Here is an 18,812-nt window from a genome sequence, read left to right as displayed (position 1 = left end):
ATCTTTGCTGGGCTGGATACATGGCTCCGAATGAGGTTTTCTCCTGCTTAGATTGAGCCTTTGTGGTAGCACATACCAGTAGAAAATCTGTCTGATTGGATTCTTCAGTTGTTGTCTCAAAGCTTGCCCAGGCTTTGTGGTGTTTATTTGCACATTGTGTTTTCTTGGCCCAAGCTGCAGAGCTGCAAGTTGAGTCTGATCATATCGAGTTGCTTGCCTTTCCATCTGCTGCTAAGGGTTGCACTGTTGTGGGGCTTTGACACAGTAAGGGATTGCAAAAGGCCATTTCTGAGGTGTGCCCCTGTGCCCAGCGCTCTGTTCCAGGGAGCAGAGCAGGAAGGAGATGGGGGTCTCTCGGCTATGCTGTGCTTGTGCTTCCTTCCTGTGACACGTTGATGCTTACAGCAGAGGCCAACAAACTGCTAGATGTAGGTTTCAAGGGGTCATTCAAAGTAGTTTGTGAGAAAAACTTTTATAAAGCCCTGATTCAGGCCAGCACTTGCATAGTAACCGCTCTGGCTCTGAGACTCTCTTATCTTCAAAGTCAAGTGTTTGTCTTCTATAGCCCAAAGGATTATTCTGTCACTTTAAACCAGGCCTGGGCTTTGAAATACATCTGTGACAGTGGGATCTTTAAAACAGGAGGGGAAGGCTTGTGTCTGGACTAAACAGCCTTCCTCTGCCTGCTCGCAGTTGTCTCCCTGCTGTGTGACCAGTGTTTGGGAGGAGAATGGACTGGTCGGCAGTGGGTGGGAGGCAGAGGCTGGGTTAACCTTATCTATCTCTGCTAGTCATTTATCCTCTGTCATAGCAACAAGAGCAAACACTCACTTAGTTGCCAAGGTTTCCCAGGGATAATGGGGTCTGGTGCACAGAGCAGAGAGTAATTACACTGCTTGTTTGAGGGAGCAGCAGCTGAAAGGGAAAACAGGCCAGCACTGTACCTGCTGCAGACTGGGAGTCCTGGGGGAGGTGATGCCCTCAAAGCAGGAGAGTTAATTACAAGGCACGGCTTGGCTTGGGAATTGGGAACTCATCTCTGGCCAACTGCTTAATTTTTATTTTTTGAACGAAGTATTTAAAAAAAAAAAAAAGCCTAATTAATTTCCTATTAAAACAAATTAATACAGACATGAGCTGCTTAGCTGAAATAACCAGGCAAATGAAAGCTGACGGGAAGAGCTCCTCGTGGGCCTGTGTGGGACATCCTTGTATTTGCAGGACTTGGAGGAATTAATGCTTCGTGGGCACCTGTAATCAGCCCAGCTGCAGGGGGGCTTGGCTTTGGCTGCTGTGAAGAGATGTCTTCTGCTGCAATGACTGCCTCAATGTCAACAAGACCCTTTAACTTTGATGTAGTCAAGGTAAAGTCAAAATGTGTTTGAGCTGGAGGAGTGGGGAAGGGACTTGGTGTAGCAAGGTGATGTTAAAAGTGTATGTGAGCTGAAAAAGACAGCTGATAAACTTGGGAAAGAAAAATGTTAAGGGTGTTAAATGTTTGGGAAAGAAAAATGTTAAGGGTGTTAAATACAGTCTGGCTCAGGGAGTGCACGATCCAGGAATCTGGAGGATGGGAGGGTATTCTGGAAAAGTATTGCTGTGCTGTGCTCTGTTCCTACACTCTTCAAGCGCTGCTCTTGGAGCTGATCAGATAGCAGGTTCTGTGCTGGACCTTGGTATGACCTGCTACAACTGTGCTGTGTTATTAAGGAAAAGATACGTGAAGTTCATGTTGCTATTCTGCTGAGAAAAGAGCCTGAAATTCTTTGAAGAGCATCATGTCAAAGGGCTGTGTCTGCATACTGTTGTCAGCCAGGGCAAGATATGGGATGTGCTGACATGGTGACCTCCTGCCATTGTGGCCACCAGTTGTAGCTGGTGCCAGATGTGCTGGTTGTTGGAATGTGAATCAAGACTACACCCAGAAACGCCTCCTGCTGCTGTTCTGCTGTGCTCTGGGGAGGTGTGCTGCAAGATCCAGGGCTTGGTGGGGTGGCATGGAGGGATCCTTACCTCTACCCAGTCTGCACATGGAGGATTGGCTGCCCCACAGCCAGCTGCAGCTCACCTTCATCCTTCAGACCAAGTGGGGACTGTTCATTGGGAAAGATCCTGCTCGCTTTGCTGTCTTGTGGTCACTCTGCAGGCATGTGGGACCAAGTCAACAATGACCCTGCTGCTGTTCCCCTCACGCAGACCCCACCAGAAAACTTCTCCCTCTCAGACTGAAGTCATATCCTCAGATACCTTGTTCTCTGGCTGCAGAGTCCACGTCTCATCACAGAGACAGCAGAAGCAGTGCTACATGAGGGCTGCAGGCAGAGACGTGCTCAGTTCTGCATCCTTCAAAGTGCTCCTGGGCCCATGTAAAGGTTTAGCTCTCTGCGGGGCTGTGCTCCTTCCTTGCAGTACTCCCCTCAGCTTCTGTGCCAAGGGCAGCCAGGTGGACTTGGATTTAATGAGGTTTTGTTTCACCTGACTTCCTCCATCATAGGAGAGGAACAAACAGGTGGAGGGTTTTTAAAGCAGGTCATAAAGTATCAATAAGAACTCCCTTTTGATTCTTATTTCAAGTAAAAAGCAGCATATTGGGCGATTTCTTTCTGTGACATGAAGTATTTGTGTGTCCCCCTCATTCTGTAGCAGCAGGGCCAAGGGCTGTGGATTTCTGATGCCCTCTCACTGCTAGAGACTGGCTGGTTTTGCCCTTCCCTAGCTTGTTGAGAGGAGCAGAGGACAGGGAGGGGTTGGCTTAGTGAGGCAGGTGTTAATTGGAGCATTTTTGAGAGAGAAGGCAATGGAGGCTGGTTGGAGGAGAGGGACGTTTCACCACAGCCCATAGAAATTGACTCCCTGGGCTGGTGTGGTTTTGCAATCTTGGTGTTTGTGATTAGCGTGATTCCACTGCACTGCTTGTCCTGTACAGAGATAAGAGAGATGATGCTTAATGCTTTCCAGATACTTGCACCATTTCTTTGGCATGGTTCTCCTCCAGTGCTCTGTTTCCACCCCAGCAGACTGTGGCCTGCAGTCCCATGTTGTTCTTGCTTCCTTCTCGGAGGTAGTTGTGTCAAACCACACCAGGCTTTTTTCAGAGGCAAAGGTGCAAAGCCACCTGCAATGCTACATTACATCACAGGGAGCAGCAGATACCCAACGCTGCTGAAAGAGATTTTTCCTGTAAATATTTTAGGGAATAACCTATCTGAAAGCTCTTTTGGGAAGAAGTTCTTCATGAGAGTGGTGAGAGCCTGGAATGGGTTGTCCTGGGAGGTAGTTGAGGCCCCATCCCTGGAGATCATAGAATCATAGAATCAAGAAGGCTGGAAGAGACCTCAAAGATCATCGAGTCCAACCTGTCACCCTAAACCAAGTGCCACGTCCAATCCCCTCTTGAACACCTCCAGGGATGGTGACTCCACCACCTCCCTGGGCAGCACATTCCAATGGCCAACCACTCTCTCTGTGAAGAACTTTCTCCTCACCTCCAGCCTAAACCTCCCCTGGCACAGCTTGAGACTGTTTAGGGCCAGGCTGGATGAGGCTCTGGCCAGCCTCATCTGGTGCGAGGTGTCCCTGTCCATGGCAGGGGGGTTGGAACTGGATGATCCTTGTGGTCCCTTCCAACCCTGACTGATTCTGTGATTCTATATGATGGATTTCTAGGCTGTGCTTTGTTTTGCTTCTCTCTTTGCAGATGCTGCTCAGGGAATGGTGGAGAAAGAAAGCATATGCTGAGTAACAAGAGGCAAAAGAGCCTGACATTGCTTGTTTTTGTTCAGTCATGCTGAGAAAAGCACACTCTGGTATGAGGCTGGAGAATGCACTCAGGTCTCTCCTGAGAAAAATGCTCAGCTGATGTGCCTACTCTGACTTGCCTTCAGCTCTGTTTGAGCAGATAAAGCTTTGCAGAGAGGAGGGGCAGATGTATTCTGCACAGCTTCCTGCCCTGAAAGCACAGCTGCTGGCAAAGCAAACTCTGCCCTGACCATGGTTTGGGGCTTTTCTCCAGCTCTAGGTTTTTGCTGAGCATCCCACAGCTGCCAAGCACTGGTCACACTGGTGTGGTTGTGTGTGTGTGTGTGTGTTCAGCCTTGCCAGCAGACACAGGGGTGTGGGCTGTGCTGCTCCTCAGGTGTGCGTGAGTAGGAGGAAAGAGTATGTGGTGTATCTGAAGAGTAATTGAATATATGCATTTGTGTGGGGCTACATGTGCATGTAATCCTGTTAACTACACATGACAGGCTTGGAAAATCTCTGGAAAATCCCAGGTTACCCATTCTATGTGAAATTGTAGCTTCTTTCTGCTTCAAGTGCTGTCCCGGGGGCGGGAGCCTCCATATTCTTGTGCTGTTAATGCTTGATTGCTCCCCTGTGTGTGAGCTGCTGTGGGACGTGTGTGGGGACTGTGTTCTCTCCTTGCTTGAGATCGTGAAGAAGATGAAAAGAGCAGGAGGTGTTGTGGGACAAATGGAAATGCAAACCCACAGCATGTGCAACGCTGAACAGAGCAGGGAAAGTAGTTGGTGAACTAAAGATGTCAGGGGTTGAAGGATTTCTTCTAGAGATGATCCCTTTCAGGAGCAATCACCTGAACTAACGTAGTGAAGGTTTCAAAAATTGTGTGTGACAATTGTGGAAGGACAATTTTCTGTCCTTGCTGTCCCAGCCCTCTTTCTCTGCCAGACCTTTCCTGCAGCCTCCCATGTCCTCCATGCCTCACTTGGCTGTCCAGTTGGACTGTGCTGCTGAGCATTATGATGAATTGTTGGAGTCTTCACCTCTTTTGTACATCTGCACCCTTGCAGTCTGTGCTTTGTGTGTAATTCTTCCTCTTCTCTCTTGCTTGTTGTAAGCACTGAGTTTTCAGACTCTCTCCAGAACCCGGCTGGTCAGTGAGAAGGGAGCTAACTCCCTGTAATCATTGTGGCTCTCAAGGCTGACACGGGGTTTGGCAGGAGGCAGCTGTCAGTTCTCTAACAGGGATCAGTGTTTCTGTGCCGAGGGGTGAGTGCTGCGTGTGTGGCACATGGGAGCTCAGCCTAGGGAGGGAGAGGTGGATTTGTACAAGCTGTGTGGCTGCCTGTGTGAGAGGGCCAAGGCCGTGCAGCCTGCAATGCCTCCACGCTTGGCACAGCAGCAGAGAGCTCTGTGTGTCAGCAGCAGATAGCAGGAGGTGCAGCACAGGCTGAGCCACAGGCACTGCTGGGGTGAGTGTGCTGGGGATTGAGACTGGAACATGTGTTTTCTTGGGAACTACTGCACTGTTGGCAGGTGATGTACCTTGCTGCTATTGTATCTGATTTGTGTTTGCCAAACAGCATTAAACATGTTATCTCTGCCTGGCAGGGTTGGTTTCAAAGCTGGCAAGTGTCAGTTCTAAGAAAGGTAAGTATTAATAGCTGGGAATTCATGTGTTAGGGCTGGTAAGACACTTGCTTAGCTGGAGAATAGCTTAAGACATCGAGACTACTTTTGCCTCCACTGAAATCTTTTGCTGCACCTGTCCCTTGCTGCTTTTTATTCATCTGAGCTGGTGGTAGGACTCAGAACTGCTTAGCTGTAAAGTCTCTTTTGGGGATGTTTCTCCCATGAGCGAGTGGAAGTTGGCTCTTGCCTTCACTGATCAGTTCATGGTGAAACTGGCATTGAGCACAGGGAATTGCTGGTGGGACCATGCTGGTTACAGGAGCTGCAGCAAGGAGAGCTGTTGCCAGAGGTGCTGTCTTGAACATCAGAGAATGCAAACAAGCTGCTATTGTAGGCTGCAGTTATAAATATCAGACTATCATGGAGGCAGTTTTAATGAACGAAATGACTTGCCGCTGTTCACACTGATTGTCGCGTGGGCTAGTGTTTGTTACCCCATTAAGAGGTAAAAAAAGAAAAAAAAGGCAACTGTAGTTCTTTGGTGTCCTTTATAGAGTGGCTTTCTCTGTCAGTGCTGCAGCCTGGAGGTTCTAAAGGTGCTGGGTCAGAGATTATTCTTCCACAAGCAATGCTTTTCTCTAGTCTGGAATGAAAAATCAGAACTGACAAAGAGTCTCTGGCTTTCTGTAGAGTACCATAAAATCTAAATTTCCAGCCTTGTCTTCAAGGGATTTGAAAGTATTTATTGGCTTGTATTTTAGGAGGGTGATGGTGTGTGGGTGAGAGGCTGTCTGCTTCCACCGTGTGTGACACCAGCAGATCTCCTCTGTTGTAGGTGCCAGAAGAGTGGCTCTTTGGGATGGGTGATGAGGCTGTGCCAAGCACTGCCCTGTGCATTCTTGAGGGTGGAGTGGCAGCTGTGCTCAGTTCTGGTGTTTGCTTCTTACAGGTGTGATCCCTGCCTCCTCGCCAGTCTTCTGCCATGGCTGACACGATTTTTGGCAGCGGAACGGGCCAGTGGGTGTGCCCCAATGACCGGCAGCTGGCTCTGCGTGCCAAGTGAGTCCTCTCCACCCTCTTTCTCTCCTTCCTGCCTCAGCTCTGGCCTGAATTGTTTTGTGGTATCTGTGAGGAGCACTGGCCTTGTCCACAGCCCGACTGGGAGGCAGGTTTGACATGTAGACCCCTCTGCAGCTAAGGAGATACGCTGCTTGGGTGGGACAGGAGCTGTTAAACTGGAGCTTGGTGCTTGGCTGCTGCTTGGAGCTGCCAGCCTGCAGTGGAGTTGGCAGCATGGCTGGTGTGTGTGGAGATTCTATCCATTCATCCCACCACCCCTCCCCGGGTGGTTTAGAGACCTGCTTGCATCTCTGCAGTATCCTAAATGTAATTGATAGTGCTCCCCAGCTGCCAGCACTCTTTGTTTTAGGAACGTTCGATCTCATTTTTCTCTGAAGTTAAATTACTGCATAACCTAAAGACAAAGGGGGTGGAGATGAGTCAAGCACTAGAATTGCATTTGCCACTGCCAGCTCTGCTCTTACCTGAACCTCTGGGGTCAGCCTGCTGCAGCGTATTAGAAAACAGGAGGTGCTCCTGTAGCTGAGAGGACTGCCAGACTGTGAGCAGTTCACACCACTGCTGCCTCTCCAGCCTTCACCTCAAAGCCTCATTAAGATAACTGTGTCTGAGAATGCCTTGTGTTTTGCTAGTAGCCATGGCTTTATCCATTGACCTCTAAACCTCTACTGCATGGTAATTAATTGAGCTGTGAAAGCTCTTGCCTGTCCCCAAGTGAGCTAAGGAGAAACATCAGCTGCTCTGTGTGAGACAGGGAGGGAAGGGGCTCACTGAAGTCCTTCTGCAGGCCTGGGTTAGATCAAGGGAGCAGGTTGCCAAATTAGTATTTCAAGGCTTACCTGGTGATGTTTGTGTTTGAACTGAAGACATTAGAAATGTGTGACCTGGAGGGAGGAGGGTGCAGATAATCCCTGTGCTCAGGAGCCTGCTGTTGGCATTTGTGGTGTCTGCAGCACTTCTCTCTGCAGGGATAGCCAGCACTAGGCATGCTGGTTTTCCTTATGGGCAGAGCCAACCAGGAGTGAGGATGTGGAGTGGAGCAGGAGGGGAAGTGAGAAGGCAGAGAGGCACCACTGCTGGAAGAGTGACATAGTGATCTGGTCAGTGAGAAGAGTCTCCTCTCTGGTGTTAACCAGAGAAGACTTCTCTGATGGAAGGCTGATGTGGGCTCTGTGTGCCAGGCAGGTTTGGCATGTAGGACAGGGCAGGGGTTTTGTGCTTTCCTTTGACAGTTTAATCCTTCCCTCCACCCCCTCCCACAGGCTCCAGACGGGCTGGTCGGTGCACACGTTTCAGACTGAGAAGCAGAGGAAGATGCAGACTCTGAGCCCACAGGAGCTTGAGGTCATTCTGGAAGTCATCCGCAAGGCAGAGAAACTGGACATGATGGAGCAGCAGCGCATCGGGTACGGTCACGTTCATTTGTCCCCTCAGAGGGAAAGGTCACAACAGACACAGGAGTGGCTCTACCAGCTGCCAGAGCTCAGCCTCCATCACTCAGAGCACCTTAGTTCATTTATTTTCTCTTCCCATGTTGCTTGTTTGGAGGTGATGAACATTGGGAAGGATGTGATGTTTTCCTTTTCTCCATGTCTCAAGCCTTTTTCACACCTTTTTTAAGCCTTAGTGGCTTTGGTTGCAGCCACTGTCAAAGCCCCCAGTAAATGCAGCCTGTGCTGCTGCACTAGTGGCTCAGGAAGAGGCTGGGGAAGATGCTGAGCTGTGCAGCTGCATCCACTGCTAGTGGACAGGATGGCTCAGAAATCACTGCTGGCAGCACAGTTAGGTTTTTTCCTTGTCTGTGGCAGCCCCCTGGGATTTCGCCTGGAGCAGTGAGTGACTTTATGTTCTAGCTGGCTGAGCCCTCTGGAAGGGGTTTGCTAGCCTGAATGATTTAATACATGGGCACCCTTTGCTTTCAGTCCTGCTGGAGATCTAGTCTTGGCTTTGTCTATGGTCCTCCTACACTGAGTGGGGATTTCAGCAGCCCTGCAACATTTCCCAGCAGTGTTTTCTGTTTGCAAGACAGGAAACCCCAATGTCTCCCGGTCTGTGTCCAGCAGGCTAAGCTTCCTACCCCTGTGCTTTGCTCTGCCTCTGTGCAGTGCACATTAGTGAGTGCTAATGAGAGCTGGCAATGATGCTTGTGTCATATGTGGCAGACCCCAGAACCAGCCAACGACCCTGAGGGGCTGACGGTCATTCCTGTGCAGTTGTTGGTGTAGTTGCAGAAAGGGACTGCCTGGGTGCTCCTGTGCTGAAGCCTTCTCTGAAATGCTTTTGTTAGCTCCTGGGAGTTCTCCTCTGCTGAAGTCAAGGATCATGAATATACTAATGATGGCTCATCCTAGCTGTGCTGTCTGACCTCATCACCACAGGCAATACCTCTTTCAACCAGACCTTGCCTTCCTCTCAGCAAGGGACTTGGTTGATGGGACATTAGTGCTAATGAGGACTGGGTGGCATGGATAGCAGGAGAGCAGCTGTGCATGGCTGCAGCTGGTCACTGCCTCTGATAAATGGCCTGGCTGTTATCATCCCCATCTACAAATGGATACTTGAGGATTGCCAAGCAGTGATCTCAAGACAGCAGCCTTTCTCTGCATGCTTTCCACATCCTGCATCCTAATTGCTTATCCTGCCTTCCCTTTCCTAGTCCTGCTGCTATGGACATTGTGCATACATATGTGCTTCCTGTCTTCCAAGCGTGCTCTTGAGCGAAGCAGGGAGCAATTCCTGGCATTCCTGTACTGCAGCCAAGCTCATTTTCATCTGATGGCTTCAGTCTGGCCTTCCTGCATCTAATGGGTTGTGGGCAAGTCATGTACCCATAGTGCTGCTTCCAGGGAGTATATATAAAGATGAAGCAGAGTTTGGCAGGTCTGATTCCTTTGTGCTTTCCCAGTGCTGTCTGACCTGCCCTGATCTGAGCACTAAAGGATTTTTCTGCTCTACAGGCAGGAAATCATTGTGCTGACACTGTGGCCCAGTGACGCTGAGCTCCTTGTGTGGGATCAAGCCATTCTTGGGAGCTGTGTGCCCTGCATGCACTGGCTAAGTCAGGCCTTTCAGTGTATTTGCAGTTTTGATTATTCAGGTCTTGGTGAGTTTTGGAAGATGGACTTACAGAGGTTTGTATTTCCTGAAGGCCAAAAGCCAGCTGATAGGAAACACTGAGTGCAGAGACTGAAGTGAAAGTCCATATGGTCCCAGCAAGGGGCCCAAAACTGCAGAGAAGCAGCAAAGGTAGGCTGTCTGGAGCATGTGTCTGCAGGTTTTTGGCATGCCTCTACTTCCAAGGTGAGTGCTGTGACCTCTGCTCTGCCTCTTGCCCCGCAGGCGCCTGGTGGAGCGGCTGGAGAACATGAGAAAGAACGCCATGGGGGATGGCCTCTCGCAGTGCCTGCTCTGCGGTGAGCTGCTCGGGCTGCTGGGCAGCAGCTCGGTCTTCTGCCAGGATTGCAAAAAGGTGGGCTGGGCACACGGGCTCCTGCCTGCTCCCAGTTAGCAGATCTGTGTAGGAAAGGCCACTGGGTCTCCTGAAAGCTGGGTAACTGCAGGGTTAAGTTACCTTAGCTCCACTTGTCTTGGTTGGTGCTGTCAGACCATCAGGTTTTCTATTGCACCCTGGTTACCTTATTCCTCAGGACCCCAAGGTGTCTAAACTGTACTGAGTGCTGAGATGGGATGCGTCAGCCCTGCATCTGGGTTTGCAGAGTGCTTCCCTAAGGAAAATGGATGGAACTTTCCTTCTTAGACTACCTAAAAAATAGCCTAATCTTACCTCCCAACCTAAGCTTCATCTTTATTTTTTCACTCTCTTTAAGGTTGTTTCAGGGCTGTCTCCTTTCTTGGTGCCCTGACCAGGAGAAGCTTGGAAGGATCACAGTGGGGACATGCAGCCAGGCATCAAATCATACATCCCCTCTGTCTTCCCACATGCTCTACATCTGGGTTTGCAGAGTGAGAGAAGGGGCAGAAATGGATCAGAAGCAACTCCTAAGAAGATTCTGTGTGCTTTATTGTTGTTTACTGCTAGGGCTGTCCTTAGACTTTCCAGTCATGCTGCTCTTCAGAGGACTCAAGTCCATCTTCAAGTTCCAAGCCAGTGTAGGGTTTCCAGCTCTGGGACATGAAGGACCTGTGCAGCACTGACTGCCTGGGTTTGTGTGTGCTGTTGGCAGGACTGCACAGGTGCTCTTGGAAAAGCAGCATCAGTTTTTGGGGAAGCTGCTTTTCTGCCAGCACCCTGGAGGGACAATTCTTGTGTGTTTAGACTCTGCAGCCAAGGGGTTAATCTGTATTGCTGTGGAAATTATGATCTCCAAGGCAACCACTTTATCCTCCCTCTGCTGGGAGGCTGTTTTTCCTGCACTAGAAGACCATATTTCCCTGGGGAGATACCTTCCGAAGTGACTTGCCTCAGGGAGTTGCCTGGGGAGGAGTGAGGGGACCTGCTGGTTGCAGGAGTGTTTCTCACTTGCTCGTGGTAGGGTGGAAGGGAGCAACCTGTGCTGACTGTCCCTAGTGGCTACTGGAGCCAAGGAGACCCTTGCCAATGTCACCTCTGTCACTGAAGAGATGTCCCCCAGAGCCCACAGGACAGCACTGAGTAAAACCTGCTCCTTTACAGTGGAGTGGTTAGGCAGACAGGTTACCTCTGTGGTAAGCAGCCATGCAGGCCACAGGGGAGACCCTTTCCTACTGGCATTGCTTGAGTTTGTGAAGTGCAGCTCTCATGCAGAGCAGGCTGCCAGGCTGGGCTGCACTGGTCCACAGTTGGCCACAGCACTTTGAACCCCTGGGTCTTAAGCCAGGAAGAAAGTATCATTTTAGGAAGGGGTGGAGAAGGAAACAGCGTTAAGGAAGTGGGAAGTGAAAGATCTGATCTGATGGGAGCTACAGGGCAGCTCTCTTGGAGAGGAGCATGAACTCTCTATACAAGGGCTGGGTGGCCAACAGGAGACAGCTGGCTGCTTCCTGCATTGGATGGAATAACAGGATGTGGAATAACAGGATGTGCTCTGTTCTTGCCTTCTTCCCTTGGCAGTTATGCTCTCACCTTGTCCAAAGCCAGCTAGGTCACATTGCCACAAGGTTTTCTAGCTTCCTTCCTGGGAGCCCTGTACACTAACAAGGAGGCAAAAGCTGCTTCAGACACTTCCCTGCCCTGTCCATTTGCAATTGTAGGTGGTAACCTCCCAGCTGGTGATGCTGCCTGAGCCTTAGCCTCTTGGGAGGGCTGTGACCATAAACCCCCAGAGAAGGGCTGATTGCTTTTCTTTTATGGTTATTCCCTTTTTGTCTGGAGTCTGGCAGCCAGCTCAGGAGCATTTATATCCAGGGTGTGTTTTGCAGCTGCTTTCAGCTTGGCTGCACTTTTCAGCTGCGTGCAAGCTCAAGGCACACACTCAATACAACCTGGGTGCCCTGGGCTGCTTCTCTTGCTGCTTTTTAATATTGTGGAGTGAACCTGGGGAACAGTCAACCCTTTGACGCAGCACACAGAGTAGACTGTTACTTTAGACTTGTTCCCTCTCATCCAGAGATATCCATCACTCATGCAGTGCTGTATGCAGTAAGCAAGGACTTGTCAGGCAATTATGGATTTTTAAAGTTCATATTTTTCTTGCTGCTGGTGCTCTGTTACTGTCTCAGACTTGTTTAATTCAGTAACAGGAACTGTACTAATGCATCTAAAACATAGCAAAGAACTTCACCTTCAGCAAGTCCCTTCTGCTGAGCAGAGGTTCTGTCTTTCTTGTAGCCTGATGGAATGATGTTTTTTTTTCTTTTTTAAGTGCTACTTTCTGTTTTATGAAGAATGCTTTTAATATTAGCTTTTATTACCTTGGAAATAAATGCATGCTGGCAAGACAAAGATGTATGCAAATCCAGGAATGTTAACAATAGCAGTGGTTAGACAAAGCATAATGTGTCATTTACCATGCAGAGGGGATCAGTGGGATCTATAAAAGGTGATCTGTATGTAGGAGAAGAAGGTGCTTTATCTTGTGTTTAATGAGGAGTGGGGCTGTGTTTAATGCCCTTGATTTTTATGTCTTCTTCTGAGGGGTTGTAAGTGATGCTTGATTTTTCGTCGTACCTGCAGAGGAAAGGGAAAACTCCTTTTTATAGTGGAACTTTCAAAATTTATGGCTAGGAATAAAATCACTTGGAAAGTTCCACTAGAGGGAGTGTTTGAATGTGCTATACATGTGGGGTTGGGATCAGTGAGGGTATTTAAGACTGAGTTACTCCCTTAGATTTTATTGGAGGGAGGGCAAATTTGGAGTGTTTCAGATGATATTCCTAGTTGCATCTGCAGCCCCTCTTGGCTTAGGTTGCACCATGTTGAGTACTGATGCAGCAGACCCAATAGGTTGTTCCTTATTTCTCTGGGAGGATGAGGACAGAAAGAGAGAGATGGAGAGAGGAGGACTAACCTCTGTGGCTCTGCTGGTGATGCCTCCCACTTTGTGCGCAGCATGAGTCAGGGACAGACCTGCCTCTGGATTACTCTGACCACAACAGTGGGGTGCAATGAAGCCGTTGCCTCAGGTATCATGATTCTGTCACTCTCCTCCTCCAGACAGAGTCACTGAGGTCTGAGTGAGCCTCTGAGGCATTGGTCCCTGGATACAGACCTCCTGGCTCGGAGGAGGAGCAGCCCAGCTGGGGGGATGAGTAGAGCCTTTGCAGGGGAGATTAAATTCACACGTCCCTCTAGAGGGAAAGGTTTTGCTCTCCAGGTCCCTCTTGTGAGTGACTTTTGCTCTGTGTGGATCAAAGAATTCATCCAATTTCTCATTCAAGCTGTAAGCCAAGCCTGATACACATCAGCCTCATTGTGTAATATGAGGTGATTCAGGTAGTAAATGGTTGGTAATGCCAGCAGAGACACAAAAGGTCCCTCTGCAGCAGTAGTGGCCACGTGGTGCTGTCAAGCCTTCTAGAAGCTCAGGGACTGCTGCTGTCAGCATGGTGGGGCCCACTTCCTAAGCAGCCACAAATCAAGAGCTGCTGAGCACCTGCTGAAATGGAGGGGAGGCCATGGGGTTGTCTCTTGGTCATGATTTACCCTGTCCAGTGCTCTTCTTGCCCTGCATTCAAGGACTATGCTGTAGATTTGCCTCTGTCTCATGTCTGTTCAAAGCTGAGGCAATTTCCTGCCATCCATGGTTCTTCAGGATGACTAAGAAAATTGTCTCCTGTTTAGGTTTTTAAGGAAGGCAAAGCAGAACTGTGGGAAAGATGCTTCTCTCCCTTCTCTCTCCTAAGGGCTGTATGGCCTTACTAACACCACTTTTTTTCTTCTTTTTTCCTCTCTTCTTCTTTCAGAAAGTTTGCACTAAGTGCGGAATAGAAACCTTTGGAGCCCAGAAACGTCCTCTTTGGCTGTGCAAGATCTGCAGTGAACAGAGAGAGGTAAAATGCAGCTGTGGAGAGATGAGGTTCAGCAGCATGCGTTGCTTGTCCTGTGTCTGTGCTGAGTGTGCGTGGGCTCTTCTGCTTGGGCACTTGGAAGGGAGCTTGGGATGGGCTTTGGGAGGCTTGGCTGGAGGCTAAGAAGGCTTAGTGAATAGAAACAATAGCGACAGCTTTGGTTTGTGAGGGGGTGGAGGGATCAAAACCACCAGCCCCTGCAGCCTGTATGGCTTTGTGGGGCTTTTCTAGTCATGGTCATAAAGTGACTGTTACCTTCTGCTGCCACACTCTTTCCCTTCCAGCTCTGAGGCAAATAAACTTGGCTAACACTGGCTCTTTAATACAGCTGGAGAGACCTACGGCATAGCTGCAACATTTGTCCCTCTAAAAATAACTGGGATTGCAGCTTTTAGGTCTCTTTTCCTCCCTGCCTGCAAAATCCTATAATTTGCCAGCATGTGAGACTTCGAATGCAGGTCTCTAAATTTTTATACCCTTCATCCTTGACTGTAAGCTGCAAAAAGTAACAGCCTGCCTCAATTCTTGTCTGCCAGCCAGCAGCCACCAACATCAGGGCTTGCTGCTCTACAGTGAAGTGAAGTCAGTGAATTTGTTCTGTGATTGCAGAAGGACTTTCACTTGTTCTCATCAATTTATTTTGGGCTTTTGCTTGTGGTCCTTGAACATCAATCTGGTGCAGCTATTTCTGACCGCTGCAACCAACTGTGAAACCTGTGTGCTCTGCTAAATCAATTTTTGAAGTGTAGTGAGAGCATTTGTGCAGGTGTTTGAGATGCTGAACTTTTTTTTTTTGACTGGATGTGGAAGTTGGGCATTGCTTTGGTTTGACACAGGAGGGGTTTGTCTGTGTGGGAGCAGTTGCAAAGTTCATGTTCGGATAAGATGAGGGGTACATGAATCCTGCTGGTCTTTAACTTTTGAGCAGCAGTGTGGGTGTGGGTAGGTAGAGAGCATTCCAGCTCCTTGAATATTGCAATTAATTTGATGCACTGAGTCATCCAGATGTTTTCAATTCCAGATGGAGGTCTCACAATGAAGAGTGAGGCAGGTCAGGGAGACGGGCAGAGGACTAAAATTTACTTTACTTCTTTTATTCTGTTCTTTTCTGTATTTTTTTTTTTCTCATCTCACACTGTACAGGTGGTAGGTTTTTTCCTATGTGAAGAGCCTTGGTCACTGGACAGAGAAGAATCTTGACCTGTCCTGTTAAGTGTTACATGTGGCCACTGCGTGAGGCTACAATAACCTTCAGAGCTTGCTCTCTCTCTCTCTGAATCCTCAAGTATGGCCAAAGTGCTAATGAAAATGGATGGAACTTTTCTTCTTAGACTACCTAAAAAATAGCCTAATCTTACCTCCCAACCTTAAGCTTCATCTTTATTTTTTCACTCTCTTTAAGGTTGTTTCAGGGCTGTCTCCTTTCTTGCTCCAGGAGAAGCTTGGAAGGATCACAGTGGGGACATGCAGCCAGGCATCAAATCATACATCCCCTCTGTCTTCCCACATGCTCTGCTTTTATTTTGAGGGAAGGCAGGGAAGCATTGAGAATTAGCAGAAGCCTTGAGGCATGTCAGCTAGGGCATGAAGTTGAGGCAATGTCAGAATAAAGGCTTGGAAAGTGGCTTTGATCAGGTCCTCCCTGAAGTCTGTGTGAGGAAGAGATGAGTCTCTCAGGCCCCAGGCTGATGGCTGCTACTAGTGCAGTCCCTGAAGCTGGTTCAGGTGTCATGTCACTACAGGGCATGCACGGATTTGCCAGGTTTCTTGGACAGGCTGGTGTTCACCACCAGTGCCTTGCTGCCGTCTGTTTCTGTGATCTGGATCTGTCTTGTTTTGCCATCTGCTCTGGACCAAACCCAGTTGGCCATGCTCTTTGCTGAAGGTTATATTTGCTATCAGTGAGTGCAGGTGGATGTCTGCTCTTTGGGATCAGATACTCTCATGTCTGTCTAACCTCTGAATCCCCTGCATAATGAGTAGGCATCGGCCCCGTTTTATTTCCTGGAATCAAAGCAGAGTTTCAGGAACATACTTGAAGTGCTTTGGGTTGTGTGAAGCAGTAACAAGTCAGTGTTATCCTTTGTCTCTTCCCTTCTCAGTGCACAGCATCGCTGAGCAAGGTTTTCCTTTTGCCTATGCCAATGAAACACACACTTAAAGTAGGCTTGTCCCAGGCCACAGGGACAACACCTCCCAACTTGTGGGGCACCTAAAGTTGGCCAGCTCTAGTCGGTGAGTGTTTGATACTGGTCTGGAGTGCCCCCTCCAGCAGGTGTGATGAGATGTGGTGTTGCCAAGCTAGGTGATTCCCTCTACCTCAGTGCTTTGATCACCATCTAATTTTCTGAACCACTGCTCAAGCTATTTGAGCATTGTATTTATGAAGCTCTCAATTCGGTTAGTGAGAGACTGACAGGCACTGAAATGAGAAAGGGAGGTCATTCAGAAACCTGGGTGGACTAAATGGTGTTGGCTAGAGTTAATAAGTGTCATCTGGCTGGGACAAGAGCCTAGGACTGTAATTGCCCCCTTTAGCCTCTGAGTGAGTGAGCATGTGAGTCTTGCAGCCCACCAGGATCTCAAGGCAGGATGATGGGGTTGGACATTCACTGATACCAGCTACCAGCTGAAGTGTGCAGCGTTGTTGATACCTGCTAAAGCTTTCATCCTTCCCTCTTCCTTGTTGTTATTTATCCTTGTAGGCTTGATCTAAGCTAGTGTAGGTTTGGTGACACGGTAGTCACCTTCTCCCTCTTGCTGCACAGACAGAATCTGGGCTGGTCTCAGGTATGATTAAATCATGCTTGGGTCAAAATGCAAACCCAAGTAACAAGTAACTGATGTAAACAAGTTGTTTACATCAGTTTTTCACCTGGAGTTGAATGTTTCATGCCTACAGATCCCTTTGAGAATCCCAGACTCAGCCATTCCAAAGTGTTCTTTGCTGCTTTATGTTTCCTTGAAAACCTCCACTAGGAAGGCTGCACTGCATAGCAATGAGGAACAAGTTGCTCTGACACTGTCTTATTTCTGGAGAGTGGAGGTGATTAATGGATTCTGCCTGCTGCTTGCATCCCAACCATCCAGAAGCAAGGCAGCATATTCGGTGTGATGTGTCCACGCAGGGTGAGGGTCTCTGCACTGCCAGAGGGGTGCTAGGAGGAATACCTGGCTGGGACCTGGCAGCACTTGGATGTTCCTGCTGGCAAAGAGAACATCCCCAAGGGCCAGCCGAACACCCCTCCATCATAAGTGCATCACCTATTCCTTGAATAAGATAGACCTCACTTGCTTTAGGTGAGAACCTGTCTGTTGGAGATGCCACTTGTCCCAGCTGTTTTTCAGAACTGTCTGTTGAAAGCCCTTCTTGTTCTTCCAGGATTCTGTGGATGTTTTCCTTTGCAGTGTCTTTGTGGGTGGTAGAACTAAAACAGATACATGGATCGTGTTTTGTTGTTCCTGCAAGCAAGGGGAGAAGTGAATTCAGTCAACCTCATATTCATGTTTGAGGGCAAGAATGTCCCTTCCTTCTTGTTTCCTCCATGTGCTGCATTGCCTTTCATGGCTTTGCATCTTGCATTGCCTTTCTGGAGATTGACTCCTTTTTCTGCATAGGTATGAAGTCCCGTAGCACGATCAGGGATGCAGATCCCTGACGGCAGCAAACTTTGGCCATGGGTTTGCAGGGAAGCAGCGATGCACCCATTGGAATGTGAGTGCAGGGCAGAAAGGGACCAAGTCCTCCAGCAAAACAGGTTCATTGTGGCGACTGGCAGAGGAGCAGAACTGCCTGGGAGGAGCTGTGGTAGGCATGTGTACAGCTGGAGTGGTTCCCAGCTGCCAGGCCTCTGGCAGAGCACATGAGCTTAGAAACAGCTTGGGCAGCAGTGCCTGTGTTGAATTAGTCTCATGTGGCTGGAGTCTGCCTGTCACCTCCTGGCCTGAGGGGGAAATGGAACCTGCTGTGCTTTGTCAAATCCCTGCCCGGCCGTTTAACTCTCTGCACAGCCCTGTTTTGACTGATACCTCCAGGTTCTGCACAGCACCCTCCTGAATGACCACTTTATATATGTATTTTTTCATATCCATAATTAGCGATGCTATCATGGTAATTAAAATCCTCTTGGAAGCCTTTGTGCACATTTACATTTGAATTGACACATCCAAAACTGTAGTCATAATGAAAACAGTTTCAGTAGGGTGGGGGGAGAGAGCTTTTTTTAAACTCCACTGGCTGTGAAAGACAGTGTCATCTCTCAGGGACCTGTTAAAGTTTTAATTTGCCCCCTCTGCTTCACTTTCCCTTTAATTTCTTCTCCCTCACTAAACAGCGTTTTCATGGCTGGCTGCGTTTCCTGGTTTATCACAATAAACCATGCAGAGGAAGATTCCAGTGCTGGAGAAGCAGAGTTTTCTCCTCCCATTTTGCCCCCAGGGCTTCCCTTTTCATATATGCCCTCATACCATTTTGAACATTAAAAACCAACATAGCCCAGGGTTATTGCTGCCTGGCACGAGGATGTCTTGGCAGAAGACCATACTGATGGAGGGGAGTGTTTATTTTGGGTGACTCTGGATTGAATCGAAGCGATGTGCACCTGTTTGCAATTCAAACTACTCATCAATAGCCTGCTGTATTATTTTGAGGGGTGGTAACAAGTGGTTAGACTCAAAATAGTGTCCTCTAGAATAGAGGCATAGGAGGGAAAAAAAAAAAAGAGGCCTGATTGAAAGGGGAATGATAAATCATCTCAGCCATTGCAGCTTGAGAAGCGTTGGGGTCAGAGGTGCCATAGATTTTTTTGCTATTCCGGAAACAAACCTCTGAACAGCAATTTTCACTGCCTTTTAATTTTCTTCATCCTCAAATGCTGAATGTGGGAGTTGACAACAGATTGCTGTAAATAATGTAA

The 18,812-nt window shown here is 48.6% G+C and overlaps 1 protein-coding gene across 1 annotated transcript in view; it reads left to right on the top strand.

The window, feature by feature from the left end:
* The first annotated feature begins 6,334 nt into the window (after positions 1 to 6,334).
* RPH3AL (rabphilin 3A like (without C2 domains)) overlaps positions 6,335 to 18,812 on the top strand; it is a 33,497-nt gene continuing 21,019 nt past the window's right edge. The window contains exons 1-4 of the mRNA XM_054394532.1: positions 6,335 to 6,429; positions 7,713 to 7,856; positions 9,790 to 9,919; positions 13,792 to 13,878. Of these exons, the coding sequence (XP_054250507.1) occupies positions 6,353 to 6,429; positions 7,713 to 7,856; positions 9,790 to 9,919; positions 13,792 to 13,878 (438 nt within the window). The 5' untranslated portion in view covers positions 6,335 to 6,352. The remainder of the gene's footprint in view (positions 6,430 to 7,712; positions 7,857 to 9,789; positions 9,920 to 13,791; positions 13,879 to 18,812) is intronic.

This window comes from Indicator indicator, chromosome 30 (genome assembly GCF_027791375.1).
Source record: "Indicator indicator isolate 239-I01 chromosome 30, UM_Iind_1.1, whole genome shotgun sequence".
In the NCBI taxonomy this organism is placed as follows: domain Eukaryota; kingdom Metazoa; phylum Chordata; class Aves; order Piciformes; family Indicatoridae; genus Indicator; species Indicator indicator.
Note: the sequence above shows the minus strand (reverse complement) of the source record. Positions and strands in the feature narration are given on the sequence as shown.